Source organism: Ursus maritimus, unplaced genomic scaffold (genome assembly GCF_017311325.1).
Source record: "Ursus maritimus isolate PB19 unplaced genomic scaffold, ASM1731132v1 scaffold_6, whole genome shotgun sequence".
Lineage (NCBI taxonomy): Eukaryota > Metazoa > Chordata > Mammalia > Carnivora > Ursidae > Ursus > Ursus maritimus.
The window spans coordinates 73,369,546-73,385,882 of NW_024426774.1; the positions used below are offsets into that span (position 1 = coordinate 73,369,546).

Here is a 16,337-nt window from a genome sequence, read left to right on the forward strand (position 1 = left end):
AATACTGATTTAGATTTCTGGCTTCCAGAGCTGTGAGAGAATAAATAATAGTCGTTAAGTTGGATTATATGTTCCTTGATACCAGCATCCCATTTATTCAGTGTTACCTTTTCGACAGAGTCTGACTCAGTCCCTTGAACATCATGACTGTGTGTTAGTTACCTGCTGCTGCTGCATAACAAATACCCTAAAATGTAGTGGCTTAAAGTAACAACTCATTATTTCTCACAGTTCTGCGGGTTGACTGGGTTCAGATGGTTCAGCCTCACCACGTGGTGTCATCTGGGATCCCTCAGGTGGCTGCAATATCTGAGACCTCAGCTGGGACTGGAATGACCAAGATGGTTTCACATTCACATGTCTGGAACCTCAACTGGGAATAAATGACGGAGGTGGGGGCTGATGGGGCCTCTGTCTAGCAGAGCAGTCAAGTCTCGAAGACCATGAATGCAGAAGCTGCCATGCCTCTTGAAGCCTAAGGCAGAACTGGCACAGCATCACTTCCACCACCTTCTGTAGATCAAAGAAGTCCCAAGCTAGACAGAGTCAGGGGAGAGGAAACAGATCCTGCCTCTTGAAGGGAGGGAGGCCTGCATATATAGCAAGGGTAGTAGGAATTATTGTTGGCCATCTTTGCAAACACTGTACCACAAACTGTTTAGACAATGACTATCGAATTAACTATTGGAGATGGACTGATTCTGAGACTTTATAGATGACAGGATTTAGAAAGACACATTCTCTAAGAAACAAATTTCTGGTGTAAAAAAAATCCATATAAGCTGCCCAGATGGGACCTTGTGCACATGAGCAATTCAGGAGATGTATGTTTACTGATCATCTGGCTGTGGAATGAGTAGGAATGTATTTCCAGGCTCATCCTTGGGCCAGTAACTTCTACAAGGGGAATGGCAGGGCACTTCCAGAACCAAGAGTTTCCACTTCCCTCCATGAGTGGAGTATAGTGATGGCTGATTTTGTGATTTGGGAGATTCTCCACCTGGAAAGCAGCTCCTAAAGGGAAGGATTGGGAAAACATTCAGTTAAGTCCAAGAATGTCGTGGCTGTCTACGGAGGATCGGAAGGGAGATGAGATTGGCAGGAGACCTGGTCAGAGTCCATGCCCTTAGAAGAGAGGCCCCAAAGAAGATGCCCTTCTTTTAACTTCCTTCACGGTTTGCCTGAAGTGTAGTAACAGGCCTTCCTGGTGGGACCATGGCCACGATCACAAGTGCTTGCTGAGTGTGAGATTCTGGCCCTGGGGCCTCTGACATCTGTTCCGCCCAATCACTCATTCTTTCTAAATTACCGCTGCTCAAGGGAGGAATGCTGGTGTCAGGCCGGCTCAGAGGTGGGGAGAGGATTCTAGGAACAGAGTCAGAGATGGCCGATCCTCCTGGTGGGGTTCCAAACCCAGATTTCTTTTTTCTTAGTTGTTTCTGTTTTATTAGTTTGTGTTTGCTCCTCCTTTGAAATGTGTGTGTGCGTGTGCTTTGTCTTCTTTGTAGGTTTGTTTCCATTTCGGGGTACCGTTTCTCTTAAGATGCGCTTGTTCTTTTTATCAGCAATCACTGTGGCCAGGAGGCACAGGCCCTTTGCTGATTTCTCTCCTCTAGAGGGGTTTTATAGGCCAGAATCTGGGGATAGCTAGGTTTTAATAGTTTATTGGGTTCCCATTTGAAAAACCAACCGAAAACCTCCAGGCTTTTGCCTTCAGCGTTTGTTTTCATCTCATGAAACCAGGTGTTTGCACCATGGCCTATGAATGAGTCCTGGTCTTTTTTTTTTTTAAACCAGGCACAAGCTATGCCTTTGCTGCTGTTTACTATGGAGTTCCTTTCTCTGCATGTTTTTGCTTGCCTTTGCAAGCTTTCTCTCTTTAGACTTTTGTACATTACTCTCTTGATCCCTGTTCCTGAGATGATTCAGTATGACAGGGGATCTGTATGTAGGAATTGGGGGGTGGGGATACCTTATTTTCACTTGTAACATGGTTCACGGAATGCTTCTTTGCACGGTCGTTTTTTATCAGGATGCTTTTGTTAAGCTCAGAAGCATTTGCTTTCAGCGTTTCAATTTCCATATGTGTGGCAGATCTTAGGACAGGGTCTCTAAGAGAAGTAGAAGCTTGATTCAAGTGAAGATTGTGCTAGGCCGTTAGATGGCAGGTGGGATTCAAAGACGGTCCAAATGATGAAAGCTCAGATGCTCTCAAAAACTAGAGCATTACCATTACCTCGGCATTACCAAGATTAGATGTGGAATGTGCAGACCAAGAGAAGCTCTGAACGTGGCTGGGGTAGGGACTGCCTTCCACGCATGGCTTAGCCAGGATGGGGCCTAGTCGTTCTCGGCTGGTGTCTGGGTTAGGGCCCCAGACATATGCTCCAATGTAGGAGAGGCACAGAGAGTGTACCACACTGAGGCTACTGCATTCAGATGGTCCAGATAGGTACGGAACAGTGTTCTTGCTACAGTGTTAAGTGTAAAAAGCAGATAATTAAAGAATATATAAGAAGGAGAAAGGTGTAGATGGACAGACATCAGAACAGACTAGCAGCCATCTTCAGGTGCCGGGTTTGTGGTGGTTTTGAGATTTTTCTTTGCAGTGTCCTTTATTATCTTATTTGTCCTCAGTAAACAAGTAGTGCTAGAATAATTTTTAAAAAGCTTTTAAAAGAAAACAAAACGGTGCTGGGCAAGCATTTTCATTCAGTCAGTCAGCCTCTGTTGCCTGCCAGCGTTGTTCACAGTGTTGGCTGGGCTTGCGGGGGCCCACACTGAATGGCTCAGCAGAGGAGTGCCGTGGGGGAGCTCGCAGCCCCTCTGCGCTCCTGGTGCCTGGCAAGTGGATTTCTTCAAGGAGCCTCTGTGTTTCCCCAAGGACCTCTCCATGAGCTGTGCCTGCATAGTTCTTACCTGACAGGATGGGAAATAACTCACCTTTTGTAGAATCTGACAGTCCCAAGGTTAAAACTGCTTTATTCTCATTCCCTGTCCTGGCTTGTTTGTTTTCACCTTAGTCTGTCGGTTTTATCCCATTCACAACATTTGGTGGTCTCCTTTTGTCTTCCTAGAAGCTTGAATTTATAGAGATTCCGTTTTTCCTTTTTGGTTATCACTTCTTTTGTTTCCATAAAGTTGCAGGGCTAGTTTTTGGCCACATAGATAAACAGGTTTGAAATGCCTGTCACTGGAGAATTTACCCCCAGGGCTTGCTGTATTTGTGGAGGTGACATATCAGCCTGTTTGCTTATATGGGTGAACTGGAATTGAACTGTTTGTAAATCAGTGAGAGACAAGCTTTATATATTTGTGTTTAAGAAATTTCAAGTCCTGGCAGGATACTCAGTTTATTAATTCAAATCAGGATTTTGAATGTTCTCAGATACAGCTAACGATTCACTTCAAGAAATTTTTAATGTGTTACCATCTGAGGCATAATTCCTTTTCTCCTTGATTAAGAGAAATTGTGTTGAAGCTGGATGGGTGGTTAGGTGTCAGTTGGGTAGGAACCAGTCACTGAGAAAAAGAAAAAAGGTGTAAGGCATAGATTGAGGTCATCCATAGTAGAATGTTTTTCTTCTCTGGCTCATCTTACTTATTGATTCATGGAGAGAATATTTACCAGTCAGCCAGTGTTTACGTAGAATTGTGGTTTGTATCAAGACTGATACAGGGGCACCTGGGTGGCTCAGTTGGTTGGGCGTCTGCCTTCGGCTTGGGTCATGGTCCCAGGGTCCTGGGATCAAGCCCCACCATCGGGGTCTCTGCTCAGTGGAGAGACTGCTTCCCCCACCTGCTGCTCTGCCTGCTTGTGCTCTGTCTCTCTCTCTCTATCAAATAAATAAATAAAATCTTCAAAAAAAAAAAAAAAAGAGTGATACAAGGAAGTATGAATGTGGTCTCTTACCTATAGATATTTATAGATACTTATTCTCTAGCTGAGATGCAAAGTACGTTCAGTGAATGTCCATTGGGTCACCATGTTTCTACCCTCTCTGTGGTCTGGTTCATCTGCTCTTGGCACATCTCTCTGCTCTTCAGAAACTTTCAGTGCTTATAAGATGCAGGCTAAGGTGCTTAGTCTGGCATGGAAATTTCTGAAAACTTGTATGCCATCCTGCCTTTTCTGTCTTGTCTTGTCATGAAGCCCTCTTTTCATCCAGCCAGTTTATCTACTCGTTTGGTTTCTGTAACTACCCACCCTCCCCATGCTATTTTGTCTCCCTTTTAATCCATTCTTACCCAGTTTTTCCAAACTCATCTTGGTTTCCATGTTTCCCACCAACTGTTCCCTAACCTCCAGCTCCCAGTGATATCTTTCCCAGCTCCTCTGGTACTGGAAGCTCTAGTTATTTGATCCTTAAAGGGGTTTGCCTCCCCTGGTTATAGCCTATGCATGTGCCTTGTCTTCCTAACCAGATCTTAAGCCCCAAGATCAGTGACTATTTCATATTGTTAGTTTCTTCCATGGGACGTAGCACAGTGCTCAACATGAAGTATGTAGGTATTTAAAATATTTGCTGCCTTCCTGAGAAAACTATGATCATGCTAGAGTTTTGATTAAGTAGAAATGAGAGGTAAGACTCACATGTTCCAGGATTCACATATGGACTAAAATGGTCCCATGATCTTGGCCTTTTAAAATAAAGCTATAGATTCCAGACCTATACGGGCAGCCCAGGACCCATGAGCAGCCTATGAACTGTAGGCATTCTGCTGTAGTTGAGAATCAGGAGTGAGTCAAGTTTGAATAAGCCCCTTAGATAATTCGGATATCTTCCTATGCCTTACCTCTTGAGGCTCTGTTTTATAATATGCAAGAATTGTTAATATTGAATATCCTTCAGGCAGCACTCCGTACACATTTAGCCAAGTCTTTAGTAGCCCTTGGCTGATGCGGATTTGAGATGGTGGTAACCCAGCAAGTACTCAACTCTTTGCCATTTGCAGTGAATGGAGCCCTGGCCAGAAACAGAGTTGACATTTTCTTTTTTTCTTTCTTTCTTTTTTTTTTTTTTAATTTCAAGTTTTTATTTAAATTCTAGCTCGTTAACATATATGGTAGAATTGGTTTCAGGTGTAGAATTTAATGATTGATCACTTGATGATCACCAGTGCTCATCACAAGTGCCCTCCTTAATACCCATCACCCATTTAACCCATCCCCCACCGTCCTCCCCCCCATCAACCCTCAGTTTGTTCTCTGTAGTTAGGAGTCTCTTAGAGTTTTCTTAACATTTTCTTAGACATTTTCTTAACAGTATCCAGGAGCCTGAGAATGCTGGGATAGAAAGGCAACTCCTGTGTGCAGAGAGTACCTAAGCAAGGTCGGAATTCTCCTTAGAAAGTAATTTTGGTTTTTCTCAAACCCTGACAGATGCACAGTTGATGCTTCAAAGTCCTACACCACCAAGCATGGACACAATAATTTTCACAGAATCTTTTCTTTAAAGATAAAGTCAAAACCCACCAAATTATTAAGAACAAAACAATTACTTAAAACATTCACCAAATGTTTAACTTTGAATAATGTACCTTCTTCAAATATTCTGCAACATAAACTAGTTGGTAAATATCTACTAAGTTAACTGAATGAGGTAATTCACTGGGACAATTAGTTGTAATTCAATTAAGACAATGACTTTAACTGGAGAATAGTAGCTCCAGAGCCTTTTTCTCTGGCAGTATTTGTGGTCAGCGGAGCCTGTTATTTATCAAGGCAATTTCTAGATCATGGTAATGCAGTCATATGGTCTGCTTACATGAGAATACTTCTCTCTCTTGACACCACCAAGACATTTTGGACCATTAAGGAGTGACTTACTCCCCTAGAAATACTGATTCCTCAAGAAGACTTATCCACCAGGATTTGTGGTATAGATGGAGAGATTCTATATGGGCAAGTATACACAGGGATTTCAGTATTGAATTCATACACAGTTTTAAGTGACTCCACTAAAAATGGAAACTGATGTTCTTGACCAGTTTTGCTTAGCGATACTAAAGAATGTTAACAATGGCCTGTAGTGGAATAGTTTGTGGTCTCTCTGTGTGAAACATTGACCCTGCAAAGCCCAGGTTTGCCATTTATTAACAGGAAAATTTACATGTCATTGTTTGTAACAGTAAGGTAACAACCAAAAGGCCTATTGTTTGGGATTAAATCAATTGCACTCAACATACAATGGATTACTCTGCAGCCATTAAGTGGAAAGAAATAGAATGGTGTGCCTGATATTGAATGATTTCTCAGATATAGTTCAAATGAAAAATAAAATCAAGGGGCACAACCGTATGTATAATATGCATATTTGTGGGAAAAAGGAGGTGAACTAAAAGTATGTGCTTATATAAACAAATTTTTTAAAAGGAAAGCTGAAATGCTTTTGTATAGTTGTCTACGCGGAGGGGCACTGGGAGATCTAGTATGTGGGGTTTTTTTTAATGTTCGTGTTTGTTATTTTTTCCACAAAATGTCTACTAATTAAAAAAAGAAGTGAGCACATTTTTGTGTAAATGTCCAATAAATGTTCAATAGATCTGTAATTTAAAAGGAAGTAAGGACTTTCTCTTCTTTAAAAAAAATTGGTTTTACTGAATGTGAAATAGGTACAACAGAAAATTTATGTGGTGTGTGTAAGGTATAAAGAGTAACTATGCCACACATACTTTTAGATCCAACGCCTGCTTTAGCAATGGAACGTTTCTTTTGAAGCCCCTATATATTCCTTCCTAATCCCATCTCCTGTCTTTTCCCCCTTGGAGAAGTGATTGATTACTTTTGCCAATTTTGTTTGTATTTATTCCTTTGCTTTTCATTTTTTTCTCACTTAAATTTGTTTCTCTAAGTAATGTGTTATTTAATGGTGCTTTATTGTAATCTTTGTGTAGAAGGATTGTATTACATGTATTCTTCTTTAACTCGCTTTTTTCACTTAACATGATGTTCCTGAGATACGTCTGTGTTGCCGCATCTGTGGTTCATTCAGATTTACTGCTCTACAGTGTTCCATTGTGTGAGTGTACAGTTTATTCACTCTGCTCTTGATGGACATATGGCTGCTATGCATATGCTTGTACAAGCCTTCTGGTGCCCACGTCCAAGAGTTTATTAGGCCGTTTACCTAGAAATAGCATTTGTGAATCACTGGCTAAAACACATCTATGACTTTCAAGAAAATGTCAGATTATTTTAAAAATTGTTGTAGGAATTTTTGTTTCCATCAACAGTGTCCTAAGAGTTCTAGTACTTGGTATTATCAGACTTTTCTCTCTTTGCCAGTTGATATAAAATGGTCTCTCAGTACGATTAAACATCTTATGTTTATTGGTTGCTAATGTTTATTTTCTGTGGATTATATTTTAATAGGTTTTATCCATTTTTATATTCAGTTTTTTGTGTTTTAACTTACTGATTTCACTGGAGTTCTTCATATATTCTCATACTAATGATGTAATTCTCAGTTACACGCATTACACATTTTCTCCCCATTTGTGGCTTGGCAAATAAAAACGTTTACTTCCATCATTTTAAAACCTTTTTATTATGGGAATTTTTAACGTATGTAAGAATGAAGAGAATAGTATAACTAACCCCTGCATATCCATCATTTGACTTCAACAATTACCAACATTTTGCCAATCTTATTTTGTCCATTTCTTGTCCTCCTCAGGTCACAAGGCATCATGTCATTTTTCCCGTAAATACTTCAGGATCCATGACTGATTTGATAAGAGAGTTTAAAAAGAAATACACCATGCTATTATCATGTGTAACAAAGTTAATAATTCCTTAACCTTCAACTTTTCCCAATTCTCTTAGAAATGCCTTTTTATAATTGGCTTGTTAGAATCAGGATCCCAACAGGGTCCACATGTGCTTATTCTTTTTTGGCCTCATAAGTCTGCTAAGTCTCTTAGTCTCTTTTATTTCATAATGTTTGATACTCCTCCTCTGCCAAAAATACTTTGTTTGTGTATTATTTTGTGTTTTTATTTATGGGTTTTTTTTGGTGTGTGTGCAAAAATTTTTAAAAATATTAACTGATGTACTTGAATATATAAATTATTATTTTTATTGGAATTGCATTGAATTTGGTCAGCATTTCCTCTTTATAATATTGAATCTTCTTTAAAAAATACTGAATCTTCTTATCCTTGAACCTGGCACATCTCTCCTATTTAAGGCTTATGTCTTTTCTTACAGCATCTCCCTCTTAAAATTATGATACACCAATGTAGAAGAAAAAGAATTTTGCACCTGAAACTAATGCCACATTGTGTGTCAACTATACTTCAGTTAAAAAATAATAATAAATTTTTAAAAGAAAAAAAGAACCTTTGACTCTACCTCACACCATACATAAAAATTAATTTGAAATGGATCATGGACCTCAAGATAAAAGCTAAAACTATAAAACTCCTAGAAGGAAACAACATCTTTGTGATATTGGGCTAGGCAGAGATTTCTTAAGCCATGGAAAACATGAATCATTAAAAAAAAAAAAAAAGGATCCAATTATTGGACTAAAACCTTCTGCTCATCAGAAGACATAATTAGGAAAATAAATTGGCAAGCCACAGACTAAGAGGGTACATGTAATGCACTTGTATGGCAAAGGAAGTAAGCAACCTAATGTGAATACAGGCAAAAATTTTGAATAGATACTTCACAAAGGGCCATATCAATAACCAAACCACAAAAAGAGTTTTTAATAACATCATTAGTCATCAAAGAAATGCAAATCAAAACCACAGGGATCTACCACTAGGATGGCTTAAGTGGATAAAGAGAAAGACAACAGCAAATGTTGGAAAGGACACAGAGCCACTAGAACTCTCATTTATTGTTGATGAGAGTATAAAATGTTGTAATTATTTAGGGAAACTGTCGGTTTCCTAAAATGTTAAACATACTGAAGTTTTATTCTCAGATACTTATTTAAGAGAAATGAAAACATGTCCACAAAAACCTTGTGTAAGAATGTTCCTAGCAGCTTTATTCATAATAGCCTACAAATGGAAACAGCCCATACCCGTCAAGAGGAGAATGGAAAAACAAACTTGTATATTCATACAATGGACTACTACTCAACAAAAAAAGAATCAAGCTATTGATACATTGAGTAACATGGATAAACTTTATGCAGAGTGAAAAAAGCCAGATGCAAAAAATTATGTAAGGTATTATTACATTTATATGAAATTCTAGAATAGACAAAACCAAATTACAATAGAAAGAAAATTTCTGAGTCCTCATAGGAGTGGGTTACACGAGTATAAGCATTTGTGCAAACTGAATGGATCTTGTCAGAATTCAAGAGTATGGAAAGGTAATCCTCACAGGTGTCAGCTGAGATTGGATGTCCAGAACTGTATACACCAAATCTGTGCCTCTGATAACCTCTGATAACCAACTCCAGACCAGTGGTCTTCAACTGGGGACCATTTTACCCCTCAGGATACATTTGGCAATGTCCACAGACATTTTTGATTGTCATGACTTGAAGGGGGGAGGTGTATTTACTGGCATTTGATGGGTAGAAGCAGCGGAGGCTGCTAACATCCTACAGTCACATGGCAGTCCCCCACAACAGCAAATTGTCTCGTTCAAAATATCACTGGCGTCAACTTGGAGAAACCTGTTCTAGACCTGCCCTTGTTACAGAAGCTGTCAGCTTTAGCCAACCAGATGCTGACCATGTATTCACAGTCCAAATCAATTGTGGAAACTTGGCATTTGTGATCTTGACAGATTACATATTTCTTCCCAACAGAATTTAATATCAAATATTTGTAAATATACATAATCTTAAATTTTGAGATAAAATTCCATGTGTTAAGAGCACTTCCAAAACCAAAATTAAATGTTTTGTTTTGATTGATTGTTGAATTTTTAGGATGAGGTTTGTTCTTAACTTTTTTTTCATTAAATATTCAAGCGAATGACCTTGGGTATCTTCCTTTAGATAAAATAAAATAAAAAGGCTTTATTATTAGATCAGAGGAAATAAATAATAGTAATTTGTTTTTCTTCCTTTTACAGAATGACAGGAAGCGAATTTTTTTCTCGGTTCCCGGAACTCTATCCCTTTCTTCTCCAACAGTTGGAAGCTGTAGCTAGTACTGTGGACAGGTAAGAAGAGAATAGCGTGGGACACAGTGAAATCAAGAAAGTGAATTACTTCATTAATCTAGATTTTTCCTTCCAGGCAACAGTTTTTAATCAACTCCTTCCTTGTAACTTAGATGGATTTTTTAAAAAGTGCTTCTTTATTACATCCTGTTGCCTGACTCTCTACAGTAGATTTGTACCTGAAAAGTTGTATAAAATCCTGTTTTGGTTTTGTTTTTGTTTTTTATAGAGGTGGGGGGTGGGGGAGCGAGAGGGAGAGAGAGAATCTTAAGCAGGGTCCAAGCACAGAGGCAGACCTGGAGCGCTTACGACTCTGAGATCATGACCTGAGCCGAAATCAAGAGCCAGATGCTTAACTGACTGAGCCACCCAGGCACCCCTAATACCCTGTTTTTATAATATATTTTTTATTTTTAAGATCCTGTTTTATGTTGATTTTTCAAATTCTGTTTTCAGTGAACATTTTTAGCTTCTTAGAAACATGTGGCGATTTCTTCTAAAAAGCATTTTCTTCCCATTATATTTAAAAATCTCTGTGTTTACATACTGAGTTTGCTGTCACAAACACCAGCCATTGTTTCTTACTGGCCTCCTGCAGTTGACCATTGTGAGAGTAAGCAAATAGCTGGCTGGTCTGGTCACCTGTGACCAGAAATGGCACTGGCGTGCCTGACCCTAGAAACAAAATAAAGCCGTTCAGAGAGGGCTTCCCATCTAATCAGGGCACAAAGAAAAGTATGTCATTGTCCTTTCAATCACATCCTGTACCAATAGTGGAATTTTTAGAATGGCGTCTTAGAACATCTGCCTTTTTATTCTTCTAGCCAAACTTGCACTTGATATGAATTTACACTCATTATCTGTATTGGGGAAGTAAAACAACATCAATGAATTTTGCTTCTGTTTATGTTGCATTTCCTCACATTAGTAATTTGTCCAGAGAGGCTTTTCTGGCCCCAGTAGGTGACCGTTCAAGCTTTCATAAGTACATTTGGCTGTTGAAAGTTTCACATTTCATACTGTGGAACTCCTTTCTGCTGTATGAACAGCTCAAATCAAAACACAGACACGAACTAACAATTAGCTTTGAGAAGAGAATCGTGTGCTGGAGCCCAATCCATGGCTTTGCCAGTAGCCCTTCCTTATTTGCACATTAGGAATATATGAAATGAATGGACGGGAAAAAAACGAAAAAGGGGAAACGATCTTCTGATTATAGAGAGTCTCACTTTATATTCATAATCATTTAATGAGAAAATGCTTTGTGTCTCACCTCTTAAATTTTAAATCTTTTATGTACAATAACTTTTGTTTCAGTGATACGGGAGAACTCAACCGTCATCCAAGCATGTTTCTCTTACTTCTGGTGTTGGGAAGACTCTACCCTTCCCCGATGGACGGCACCTACTCTGCTCTCAGCATGGCGCCTTTCATTCCCTTCATTATGAGGTAGTGTGTGCTTCGCGGAAATAATGCGGTGGGCACGGGGGCCATATGGGGGCTATATATGTTACCTTGTTGTTATTTCAGAAAGTACAGTTGGTTTTTGTTTTTGTTTTTGTTTTGTTTTTTACTTTGGGAGGAGTCTTGCGAAAACAAGGGCCTGGGGGCTATTGCCATTGCCCCCAGCTGGTCTCCAGGGTTTCAGGGGAAAGTGCTTCTCTCATGGGTGCAGAAGCCCATAGCCATAGCCACTGTTTAAGTAATGTTCCCTTGTCACTCACTCTGCATGCTGACGGATGTGTGGTGTTGATAGGAGATGCCTGCTTTTGCAAAACATAGCCTGGGTATTTGCTTTATTCCTGTGTTGAGCCTAGCCAGCCGGAGGCAGACTTGGTCCTGGCATTAGAGCCCCTGTCCAAGGGTTGAAGAGGACATTTGTCCCTTCTCTCTGGAGGAGTTTGCTAGTGGGTGCAAGGGGTAGCAGCTAGCTGGCCGTGCTGTGTGGCACAAGTTTCCAGCCTCGAGCACCTGAGAGAAAGCCGTGCGTACAGATTATACGTGGAACCAGATGGTGACAGGCTTTTCTGCTCTAGAGCCTATTGCCACTTCCTCTGTTACAGTTTCTGAGGTGATTTGCCAGCTCCTGATCACATTTTTCATTTTCGATCATAGCCCTCAATAAATAGGCCTCCAAAAAGTCTTAAAAATTTTCTTATGGGACATTTCAGAAGCCCAGTCATATTAGTTAGCTTTTACCTTTCTGCTTACGTCTCGATAAAGCAGCACTTTCATTTTTATTTATCTGCCAAAACCTGAGGTAGACTTAGAGCAGAACGTTAAGTACACCAGACTCAAGAGAATGTGTTTGTTGTTTATGTGGCGCCCTGGGTTCCACTTCCTGGTTTCACAGAGCTGACTGGTGCATTTTAATGTGAGAAACCATTAAACACGAGATGCTGGCATGTGATTGCAGCAGCCATTTGTTTGCACCAAGCTCTGGCGGTGGCTGTGTTATCTCTGATCACAGAGATGACTCGCTCAGATTGGGTTTTTGTTTCCTGATACACAAAGTCACCAGTCTCCTGGATCCAGCATTTGGTGATTCATTTTAGGAATTTGGGTTGTAAATTTTACTTTCAGGAGCATTTAAAAATTGTACTTTCACATGTAACTGGAAAGAACTGAAAAAAGTTTCAGAAGGCTGATGGGGTGGGGAGGAAAGGCACATGCTCAGAATCACAGAAGGACATGCTTTAGAACTTTGTCATCCTGTGTTGAGAACGTTCAATTTGTGGAAGCTTAGTACTAATCAATCTGTTATGTGTTGCACCCTAGAAACCAGAAATTACTACGTTGAAAGTATCCTTCCTGTTATTTAGAGTCTACATGTAATCTGAATGCCCATATTACCGATTCTGTTCAGAGCACTTATTATATAACAAAGATTGCATTAATATAGAAGATTTAAATATTGCTATAAAGCCACTGTCCTTGGTGTATCGCTTGTTTGGTTGTTTTTTAACTCAAAAGGCACAAGGGGTCCATTACACTGTCCTTCCAGGGAGAATGCCTTGGTCAGTAGTTGCTTTCTACCCGAATAAACATTCATAGAATGCCACCAACAGTGCAAGTGCCACAGTTGATTCCTTAGAGTATCGATAGGCTCTATTTGTTGAATGTCCATTTGTGGTATAGAACAGTGTTCCTCAAACTTTAAGAGGTAAACCTATCACTTGGGGAATCTCATAAATTCGGATTCAGTAGGTCTGGAGTGGGGCCCAAGGGTCTGGCCTTTCACACAGACGTCCAGGTAGTGCTGATGCTACTGGTCTGTAGATCACACTTTGAGTACCAGGATTAAATTTGGGATTTTAAACATTATCAGACCTCTCTGCTCCACCCCCCCACTCCCCACTACACACATGATTTTAACAAACTAGACAGTAGTAGGGTCATACTTGGTATTTGGTTAGGCTATTCCAGGGGTTTATAAGAAGTAGATTTTAACCCAGGAATGCAGAGAACAAACAAGAAAGTACTCTGAGCAGAGATGTTAGTAGAAAGTACACCAAGAGTTGTTGAGCTTTGACTGTTTGCCCGACACTGAACCAGCCATCTTGCTTACAGCGACTCAGAGAGGAGGTGTTATCACCCCCACTTTCCTGTTGAGGAAATTGAGGTTCAGAGAACGAGCCAGTTATAGAGCTAGAATATGAACCCAAGAGTCTAGGGCTGTCAGGAGTGTTGTGTGTACTCTTTCCATTACACCAAAATAACCAGCTTCCTTTTGTGCAGCCAAGAGCAGTGGCTACACCGAGTGGGTCTGTGGGCCCTGAAATTGATGCAGTTCGGAGTGAGGAGGAGCCCAACTCCAGAGCTGGTGGATCCAAGTGCAGGCTGTTTTCAGGGTACAGAAGTCACGTCCCCACCATCAGTGGGGTCTGTTCCTTGCTTTGCTTTCCGGTAACGAGGATGGCTTGACTGGATGCGGCCATTCTCTTGGGCTCATCTCTCTAGGATCATTGCCTGAGGTTTCAGAGTTGGTCTGTGACCAGGTATTGGGGAAGGCTGGCTTAACTACCCTGACCATCTTCTGTCATGCAATGGAAGGATCTTAGACTTGAAGTTCAGTCAAAACTCCAGTTTGGGGTTTCATCAACTTAGTACAGGGGCAACCCTGTGTTACCCTAAGATGTTCACAATCACTCTGGACAGATGAACCATAAAAATAGTGAATATGATAAAACTGTACACATTTGATTTAAATTACTTCTGAGAAAATTCTTCATGAAGGAAGTGAAAGATTGATCCTAAAACCTGTCATTCTAGGCAATATTTGCGGTGCTAGGGGTGGTACAGATTGGGCTGTTTTGACTTGGGATAATAGCTGAAAAGAAGGGTGTATGCACGAGTGGGTGGGTGGTGCTTTATTTTTGTAGCATTGTCAGTGTTAATTTATGTACTTGGAAGAGTCTAATCTGGCTCTTGGATATTCTGAGTTTAGTTAAATAGAGGTTTTTCAGCTGGTGGGGGTAATACGAGGGTTGCTCTAACCGTGCTGAAGTGAATTGCACAATCAGAGGATTAAAAGGCCCAAAGACATCTTTTTATTTCCCTTTGATTTATGTATCCTTACCTGCCGTTTCCTTCCTCTCCGTAAGATGTTTGTAAATGTCGCTTGTATTTTTGTTCCTTATCCAACATTTGGGAGTATAAACGTCTATCTCTGTTGATCTACTTTGTGGACTGAGATCTTCGAGGTTCTGATCTGGGTTCTGCAACGTGTGTGTGTGTGCACTTGCATCATCTTGGACCAGAAATGATAATGTTAATCACAATGTTTTGTTTTTTTTTTTTTTTAAAGATTTTATTTATTTATTTGACAGAGATAGAGACAGCCAGCGAGAGAGGGAACACAAGCAGGGGGAGTGGGAGAGGAAGAAGCAGGCTCATAGCGGAGGAGCCTGATGTGGGGCTCGATCCCATAATGCCGGGATCACGCCCTGAGCCGAAGGCAGACGCTTTAACCACTGTGCCACCCAGGCGCCCCAATCACAATGTTTTGTTTACAAGGTTCTTTTTTAATCCAGTGTATGTTATGTGCCTGCTGCTCTGCTGGATCCAGATTCACGGCCCTTTACCGTGCAAATGTGATGCCTTCTGTCTAAGACCCTTTACCCTTCAGTTCAGGTACCACCGAGCAGAGTGACTCGTGCTTTAAAAGGGACCCCAGCTGGCTCCCTGAATATACCTCTCTTGTCTAGGGCTTTCTAGAGACTGGACTATCTCTCTACATGTACCTTTGTATTCCTTTTGAATTCCCTTTTACAAGGGAGTTTCAACTTTGAATTGAAGAACTATAGGAAACCACATATGCCCCAAACCTAGGCCACAGCATAGCGTCTTGGATAGAACAAAGGTGCTGGGTTTAAGAGACCTGGTTCTGTCTAAGCTCTGCCACTCACTCACTAGCTGTGACGCTTGGGCAAGGCTCTCTACCCTTTCAGAACCAGTGTGGTACCTGTCCGTGGGGGAGTATCCACTGAGACAGAAAGCCACTGTTGTTGCTGACAACAGATCTCAGCATTGGATTACTACCTGTGGGAGAAACCCCTCCACTGCCTTTTCATCATTTTTTGGATGCTTTTAAAAGGATCTCCCGACCTCCCCCTCCCACCCCTTTGGGGGCTTAGTTTCATTGCAAATGACTTTCGGTGTGTCTTTCCTCAAAATAATTTCCTTGTTCACCTTAGATAACTTTTCAGTGAGATCTGCTGTTCTTTTCTCTGAAAAATATTGAAGTGCTGATAACAATACAATCTTAATTAAATGGCAGTGGAAATCACCCGTTGGGACCTATGCTGTGGACACTTTTATAGTTGAGATATTGAAAAATCCAGCCAAGAATAAAAAAAAAATTGGAAAATATATGTTTTGTACATTTAAAAAACATTTCATGGACCTTTGGATTGTACCAGTCTTAAAAAGGGAGGAAGTGTAGGAGATACAAAAACTAAGTTAGGCCCTTCAAGCCTGTGATATTGAGGAATAATATTGGCCCTTGTTTTCTTGTCCTTGAAAGTTACCTAATTCAAGGATTACCACATTACTTCTTGTTCAGGTTGTGGAGTTGAAGGAACTGGTTTTCCATGATGTAGAGTTGGGGTTTTTGCAGTAGGCGTTAGATGGTTTCTACCCTCGTATATGATTGTAATACCAGGAACTCCCCTTCAGGGCTGCATGGCACATTTCC

The 16,337-nt window shown here is 40.5% G+C and overlaps 1 protein-coding gene across 2 annotated transcripts in view; it reads left to right on the forward strand.

Moving 5' to 3' along the window:
• THADA (THADA armadillo repeat containing) overlaps positions 1 to 16,337 on the forward strand; it is a 316,084-nt gene that overhangs the window by 127,176 nt on the left and 172,571 nt on the right. For both annotated transcript variants that reach the window (XM_040623526.1, XM_008699809.2), the window contains 2 exons: positions 10,052 to 10,141; positions 11,459 to 11,590. In XM_040623526.1, the coding sequence (XP_040479460.1) occupies positions 10,052 to 10,141; positions 11,459 to 11,590 (222 nt within the window). The remainder of the gene's footprint in view (positions 1 to 10,051; positions 10,142 to 11,458; positions 11,591 to 16,337) is intronic.